Genomic DNA, 8,750 nt, shown 5'->3' on the forward strand with positions numbered 1-8,750 from the left:
GGAAAAATTAACACATTTTCAATGTCCCTTTTTATTTGCTGAAGGGGGGGGGGGGGGGGGGATAATCGAGAGAACTGGGAGGGGCGAGCAGAACCACCTTCTCACAAGGCTTCAAACTATTTACATGTTTGGAAAATACACAATAAACCACAGACACAATACACAGTTTGTAAAATGCACCACAAAATAGTACGCATATTTATTTTAAAATATGATTATTTCTGAGAAAGAGAAGGGTTCTCTGATAACATTTTTATTCCACAACCAGATATGTTAAAACCTTTTTTGAAAATTAACAGGCCTTACAATCATGTTGAAAAGTCGTGGTCATATCAGGAAATAAAAAATATTGGTTACTTTTAAATAAAATTCACCAAATAATAATCACTCAATATTTAAATAAAAACAAATAGACCTATATCCCTTAATATTTTTTTAGTTATATTATTTTAAGAAATATTCTGAATATATAAAGTTATACTGCACAAAAAAAGTGTGATGGTGTCAAGGGGTCTAACACTAAGTGCAAAATGTACCGGGATACTTGGTCAGGAAAATTTGCTATTATAGAGTTGGCAACTTCACTTTTGCATTAATAGACTTCCTTAAGTTTCCAGTATTGAAACAGGGATTTCAGAATTGTCAACTTGAAACAAATTTTAAGTGGCAACCAAAGCATATTTACCACTCATCACAAATGATGTACAAATACAAATAGCTGCAATTTGCATTGACATATATTAAAAGTAGTTGCATTAAAAACCACACAAATTAAAAACTGTAATGATTTGTTACATGTCAAGTAAGCTCACACAACACTGTACTTTTTACCAAAACAATTTTAGATTCCAAATCACCTTGAAATGTAATATTGTACAAGCAAATTAATGTCATTAAACTTTTTCACCTAGTTACTTAAACATAAGTTATTGTAATAAATACACCATTTTTAATCATAAGGCATGCATGAATATTGCGGCTAAAGACTATTTAATATGTTATGAAAATCCTTTGTGTTTGTTTCCACGTACAACTTTCGTGGCTTATATCAAAAGTCTCAATCCTGTGTCACATTTCTTGAATTCCCATTTCACATTTTTATGAATTGTTGTTCTCACAATAAAAACCTGTACAAGGTATCAATACCATTTGTCTACGCAGATTGGTAAGATTCCAAAACGCTGCACTTATTCATATCAAGGTTTGTTGATGTCTTGTAGCATCTTAACTACCAAGTCACAATTGACCAACTAACCAATCACGCTGTCTATATCTGCACAGAGCTTGCCAAGGCGGTCCGAGATCTTGGCATATCGTGCGGTGTCCAGACCCATCACTGTTGCTAAACACATGACCTCGCCGCATTTCATCAGACCATACAAGGCTAACAGACTGTAATAGGCTGCAGGGAAGAACAAAGAAAATTTAAATGAAACAAAAATTGTACACATCAAATTGAAACCTAAATTCAGGAATCAACCTGAATCCTTCAAAATCTACCGCTGACATGGGACACTGAGAAAAGCAACAGTGGCTGGGCTTTACCTTCCTTAATCCTACAATATCTTCAAAAGATCCTTGTAGCTTTTGAAGAATCTTGGGGTTAGGGGTTAAACTAGAAGCCTAACTTTCAGGTTATTGAGAGTTAAGTTGAGTTAAAGAGAAAGAAAATAGCTCAGTTGGTACAGCAACGGAACGTCAATACAGAGGTCGCAGGTTCAAACCCCGCTCCAATCAATCTCTTTGTTCAACATAAAAACTTCTTATAATGCACCTAGTTAGTTTCTCTTTGTGGTTTATTTGAAAGTTTTTAAGGAGAAAGATGACTGTACTGACCTGTTTCTTCTGAGATGGCCTCTGATGTGAGAGACTGCAACAAGGCACTGGAGAACTCAACTGCATTATCATCAGAAACCTAGACATGGTCAAAGTTGATCATGTTAATCAGTTTTACAAGGTTTAACCAGGGTTAGGGCCAAATCTTTTTAATTTCTGTAACAAGAGTTAAACCAAGTGTTGAGCCTAATCAGTCATTCCAAAATTTAACCTAGGTGAAGTATACTGTGCCTGATTAGTTAAATCAAACTTTATCAGAGTCATGCACATGATCAGTTGTAACGGATTTTAACTATGGTTGTCGTGTAGATTCTTAAATTGTCACATTCCAGATTTTATGACCATCCCTTCCAATATTTTCTACATAGAAATGGCGTACTTAAAACTGTCTCATTTCAAACGTGCACATTCTCAAATGGTCCAAATCACCATGGCACATTCTAAGATGGTCCGATTCCAACGTGGGCATTCCAACCTTGGGCATCCAACCTGGGGCATTCCAATCTGGGGCATTCTAACCTCCAGCATTCCAACCTGGGGTGTTGAATTTTGGGCCATTCTATCCTGGTACATTCCAACCCGGGACATTCTAAACTGGGACATTCCAACATGGGCTGTACCGTATAGCGGGTCAGGTTGTAGACAAGGGCCGAGGCAGCACAGCATAATTCGTCTGAGCCACTCAGTATGGCCGACACCACCAATCGGGACACGATATCTCGGTTGCACTGCGGGGAGCCATCTTCAAGGGTCCAATGTCGGACTTGAGTCAACCAGTGCTTGCCGCTGTAAGCAGTGCAGATATTGCACAGCTGTGCAGGAAGAAAAGTAAAACAAAAATCATTAAAAAATTGTTATTTATGTATGTGTTGAATTTTCAAAGATGTACATTTGTGACTGGTATTAACATAGTTCTGCCTATTTTTGGCAGTCTTTTTTTTCTGTCTTTTTGTCCGTCTGTCCTGTGCAGGTCCATGAGGAAGAAGATGACGGTCGCTGGTGAAGAAGATGACGGGCAGCTTTCGTCGATTTCAAAGTTAAGTAGTTGTAAATTTTACCCCCTCTTGAACTCGGGTCTGAAAAGTTGGATCACTGTCCTCTTTTCAGATCTGGGGGCAGGACAACCGTGTTGTTTTGTTTGATGTAGTGTGGGCCCTTGTCTCTGTGTTGAAGTCTAAGAGTTTATTTCCGAAACCCGCGATCTAGCCATTTGGAACACTTGCGCAAAATGTCTGAAATTGTGCGACTGAAAATTCTTATATTTTAGGAGCTTTATTGTCTCCAACAAGTCGAAATTGAGTGGGCGCAGCATGAAAAGCGTAAGGAAATAGCATAGCGTCTGGCTGGAAGTGAACTCTTTGATTGAGAACTGCGTGGTTTCTATTATAGGCCAAAATTTACGGTTCTGTTTACTACAAAATTGTCTGCTAATGGTTAGCATATTTCACGGGTAACCAAGGATTGAGGATTCTAAGCTTACAAGATGAGCAAAACATTTATGTGCTAGTATTGTAAGCACAGAATAGGGATAAGCATAGCATTTTTTGGGAAGTAGAACAGTTAAATTTGGCTCTGTTGAGTCAGTCAATGGGATGCAACAAGTTAGTCAGAATTATTCTCGATGTCAAAACTTATTCCTATATTGTAAGATTTTTCAAATTGTGTGTGAAAGATTAAACCTACCATTCTAAAGACCGATATTTGGATTTGCAGTGGATGGCAGTCACTGCTACTGACAAACGTCATGACGGTTTGATCTTCGTTATTACACAGCGTGTGTATGACGTCTTGGCTCAGGAACGCCATGGAGAGCAGGTCTACCAGGGGATGAAGAACCTCTGACGGGATTCCTCCGATGGCAAGATTCAGCAGCTTCCCTGCAAATCAAAGAAAACAAAATTGAGAAAAGTTTGCATTAGCATCGAATATAATCCTTCCAATTTCAATTTCGTGACAGACTCGAATCTAGGTAGCGAAGTCTTGTAGTTGAGTCCACCGCAAGTCCATCACAAGTTTGGTCCCAAGTATTAATCAAAAGTCCTTTTACAATTCCAGTCACTGGGGAAGAACAATAACAAAGGAGTGCCTTTGTCAAAAGTTCGTTTGAATAGCTTGTGACTTGACATGAGAACTGGATGACTTGGTATTGACTTGTGATTGACTTGCGTTTGACTTGTGAGGACTTGTGATGGACTTGTGAGGAATTGTGAGGACTTGTGTGAGGACTCGCAAGGACTTGTGATGGACTTGTGAGGACTTGTGAGGACTTGTGAGGGGCTTGTGAGGGGCTTGTGATGGACTTGCGAGGACTTGTTAGGGACTTGTGATGGACTTGTGATGGAATTTGTGAGGACTTGTGATGAGACTTGTGAGGGACTTGTGACAGACTCATGAGGGACTTGTGATGGGACTTGTGAGGACTTGCAAGGACTTGTGATGGATTCGACTACATCACCGTTGCTCTTACCAATGACAAGGAAGGTCTCTGATTTGACTGGCGAGGGAGGTTCTTCAAGAAGAAACTCCAGCCTCAGGCAGTCCTTCAGTTCCATCAGTAACTCCATCTCCTCTCTCGTCAGAACCCCCTCCGGCATTTCTTTCTTGATGGTTTCCACACAGGCTGTAACCTGTTAACAATAAAATCATTAAAAAACAATTCAGGGGCATCATTCATTTTCCGTTAGACTCAAATTAGCAACAATGGTAGATATTGGGATGTTGTCTCCTACATGTATAATGCAGAGTAAGCTCAACTAACTTTTAAAGAATGTTAACAAATTTGTAGAATCTTTGCATAAAGAGGTATGCACTTGAGCATGGAATCACAGTGGCCAATGGCACTGCCTGGCAATGTCTATAACTTAATATCAAGTTTTTTTTAATGATCCAATGCTGACAAAGCAGGATTTGAAATAATTGCTTAAAATCAACAGGAATCTTTTCTGATTACTCACATCTACTCCACTGAAGACCTTCAACCGCAAGGGCTCCGGTGGAGCAGACTGGCGCAACGAGTCTATGTACTCGTCGTCTGAATCGTAATACAAGTTGACCCTTGAGCTGTCCTTCACCGGCGACCCGACATCCGCGGTAGCACCCGATGACTGAGCATGCCCAGAGTCTGCCCCCTTATTGGTCGCAGCTGCTTCTGATGATGCGGTGGCTTGCGCATCACTGGTCGAGGGATGAGGTTCTGACTTCTGTGCTTGTTCAGGTTTGGCTGTGCTTTCAGAAGCGGGTTTTACCTCCGAGGGTTTTGCGGGGGGTGGATCCGGGTAGTTTGGGAGTGGGACTGGGTCGTAGATGGGTCGATGAGTAGGACCCCCTACTCGCCCGGTAGGGTTGGAGGACAGAGATTCTATCAAGCCTTTCATCATGGCGCCTATGGGGCTAAAATGGAAATACAGCAAACAAAGTCACTTTACTTGTGAGGCATACATTACAGATTCAATTTGCAAAAGTTTCAGGAATGAATCTGTCCTCACAACTCTCTCCTTCAGAGAAGTCTTTGTGAAACTAGGAGCAACCTGGTTCAAGGACTAACAGTTAACCTAGTGGTTGGAAGTAGGAAATTAGCTTTTAAGGGATAAATTTGAAGAGAAAAAAATAAAAGTATGGACAGTTAAAAAAAAAATACAGAAAGAACCTTGTTTTTCACAAATCTTATTTTTCCAAAGATAAATTGACTAAACTGATACAGCCTACACGCGAATGTTGTACACCTTAATAATAGTATTAATTGTGATTCCCGATTAAGTCAATTTTGCAGTTGACTCTAATGGTCTGTTGTCAATCAGCTTACGTATTCATGACTTCGTGTGGTAGATTCAGAATGAATGTTGGGATGCTGTTTCCTGTCAGGAACTGGCAGGCTTCATTGCTGAACGTGTTGCAGTTGTGCTCAAACAGATTGTAGCGCTCACCACTGCAAGAAAAAAGATTAGGAAAACAATGTTAAGAATAGATAACCTTTGGCCAGAATCCATACAATAGCCCCTGTATGATATAGGCATCGGGGAGGACAGTGCTGTTTCGTTGGGGCGCTAGGTATAATGCTCGAACCCACTGCCATATCAAGGGTGCTTGTAATGAAATTTCCTGAAGTCCTCAGGGAAAGATTTCCATATACGAAGTTCACTAATTTTCCTCTGTATTGACTAACAAGCCCCCAGATAGCAATTTCATGTCATCAAAGTCAATTTGAGCAGTGAGAAAATACAAGCATTTTCTTAGAAAACACTTAGAATTTTTCAGTCCAATCTCATAGGGTTTGTACACAGGGTGTTGAGTGAACTTCGTATATGGAAATCTTTCCTACAATAATAGATGAAAATGAATTAAACTGCTGCAAACTGCTAACTGACTAGAGTGACTTGGAATATATACAAATAAAAAAAAAAAGAGCATGATATTTCAACCTTAGCAAGGCTTTCTTTCGAGGCAAATGACATAGGCAAATGTTCCTCTGTCATTTACCTCTGAAGAAGGCCTTGCTAAGGCTGAACTATCAGGCCATTTTAATTTTTTTATTTTAATACAATAATAGGTCACAGAAGGTCACAGAAGTATGATGTTTTGCACTTTCTCCACACAATATTGTGAAACTGATGAGCTGATACCAACAGCCGGTGGGTATTGGGTACGGCCCTGGGATAGGCAAGAGTAGACAATTTGTCAATGATTCAGTGTTTTTCACTGGTACCCATGACTGAAAGTAACACATCTCTAATCTGACAGCCAACGATCATTCCCTGGTGCCCTTACCTGAACTCATCGCAGCCCAGTCCCCCCATGTACTCCAGCCAGATTGTGTAGTCAACCTGAGTGGTGCCCATCTCATGCACCTGGTTTGGCTGGCCAAGTATGGTGCCACTCTACAAACAGTGCCGAAAAAAACAAGGGAGAAAAAATCTAGCAGGTTAACAATTGCCTTGCAATAGGCTCCGTGCACAAACAAGAGAGGGAGCTGTTTAACCTTGTGTGAATGCACTTCATTTGTTCAGGGTGTTATAGTCAAGATACTTTTTTGAACATTATGAATCTCCTTATTTAATTTAATATAACCATGCTTTGACTGGAGGTGATTGATATGCCAGCTTTACCATCCAGTTACCTCTTTTTGGTGGAATTTGACTAGTAATAGTGTCAACACGAATGTGATCTGACTGTTTTTTACCAGTCTGTACACAAATGCATGACAGGGGAAGTGGTAGAGATTTTTGACTGTCTGTGACTGATCAAACAGTAGGAGGGTTACAAGAGGCTGGGCTCTGTCTTCCTTCAACCTGCAAAGATGTCCCAAATCTCCTAGTGGATTTAGGAGGATATAAGAGGGTTGGGGTATTGACATATGAATCCGACTTTCTTACTGGCTTGCAGCTTTCTATTCCACCTCCACCATAGAAGTACTCTCTTCCAAAGACCACGACACTTGTATGCCAAACCCCATCCAGATGCTTTCCTGCAGGGAAAAAAAAAGTCAAAACGGTTATTAGCATTTTCAAACAATACAGTGTAAATATAAGTTCTTAGATGTACATAGTTTTGTAAAGTGAATTTTTTAACTAACTACTGATGCCTTCTTTTCAGATTATCTGACCAAGTTTTTCCCTGAAAAAATACTGTTTTCTTTGAAGTAAAAATATTCCAAAATAAATGCAAACAATGAAGGATGGATTCACAAAGCTGCATGCAGATGATATTTTTATATTGCTCCACTGTAAACATTTGAGAGATGGTATACTCTATGAATTATGAAAAAAACAAAATAAATATAATACACATGTATGTGCAAGCGGCTGCAGTTTGGACAAATCTAATGAAATATCATAACTGCAATGGAAAAAAAGACTGCATCATCAAAGAGAGACCCCAACTTTAATGAAGCTGTGATCACTAATGTATCAAACATGACAAGAATGTTTTGGGCATGAGGTAAACATTCACTAGTTAGCCTACTAAAGACAAGTACTATAGTTTTAGTTTTACTAGGCCTACTGCCGTATTATAACCAAAATTACCCCTAGAACTATGATGCTCCGTGTAGCCAAAATTAGGAGGTTTGTAACACAATGAATTTTTATCATAGGCGTTAATTGACTATACCAATCCTAGAGTCTTGGTTACTATCAACAGGAGAGATGTATACAAAACGATATCTCCACATAGCGCGTAAAGCCCGAGCGGACAGAAGATTAAGTTGAACAGAAGAAACTTTGAACACTTGAAGAAATAAAACTCCTGACAAGGATCATAGGGTCTATGTGTGTTTATTTAAAGGTAATAAACAAAAGGCGATAACTTGGATCCAAGTCATGCAAGTTACTCGGACTAATGACTAACTGTGTATGACAATTTCCCTGCACAAAAAACAAATTTATTTACTAAAACAATTAGGACTACTGTTACTCATTATTTGGCAACCGTTTAACCATATTTGAACAGCATAGTCAATCCGACATCAGATCATTTGAGAAGCCATCTTAGAAAATTGCTAGCCACTATTCCCAAATGAGGGCATGGAGGGAAAAGAATTCGAAGTCCCCGTCAACATACAGACATACAGCGGTCAAGAATTCCCGAACTCACCGAGAAGTGGCATGGACATTTGGGCGGCAAGGCCCTTCGTCAAGTCGTAAACGTACAACTTCACAGCATGGGTTTGTTCCATCTTTCCTTAGTTCTTGCCTTGTGATTGAGCTCAGCAAGTAAGTCCGCTTATTTCACGCTCTCGAATCTTCTTTCTGGAGCTATTTTCGTGCCGATGACATCGCTATCTCGTCTAGACATTCTACGCATTCTACACATGCCGAAACTCATGATTTGCCATATCATGAACCCTCTATGTTCCTAATATTTTGCGCGATACAACGAATAGATGCCAACTGTCTCCGTACATTATCTGTTCTTCATGG

The 8,750-nt window shown here is 39.7% G+C and overlaps 1 protein-coding gene across 1 annotated transcript; it reads right to left on the bottom strand.

The window, feature by feature from the left end:
* Positions 1 to 166: 166 nt before the first annotated feature.
* Positions 167 to 8,732, bottom strand: LOC119734922. Its single transcript, XM_038208558.1, has 10 exons — positions 8,425 to 8,732; positions 7,206 to 7,297; positions 6,601 to 6,710; positions 5,639 to 5,761; positions 4,791 to 5,226; positions 4,304 to 4,463; positions 3,520 to 3,713; positions 2,457 to 2,648; positions 1,837 to 1,915; positions 167 to 1,402 (listed from the first exon to the last, which is right to left on the bottom strand). The coding sequence occupies exons 1-10, from the start codon at positions 8,504 to 8,506 to the stop codon at positions 1,251 to 1,253; spliced, it is 1,620 nt and encodes a 539-aa protein (XP_038064486.1). The 5' UTR covers positions 8,507 to 8,732; the 3' UTR covers positions 167 to 1,250.
* Positions 8,733 to 8,750: the final 18 nt, after the last annotated feature.

This window comes from Patiria miniata, unplaced genomic scaffold (genome assembly GCF_015706575.1).
Source record: "Patiria miniata isolate m_02_andy unplaced genomic scaffold, ASM1570657v1 HiC_scaffold_28, whole genome shotgun sequence".
Lineage (NCBI taxonomy): Eukaryota > Metazoa > Echinodermata > Asteroidea > Valvatida > Asterinidae > Patiria > Patiria miniata.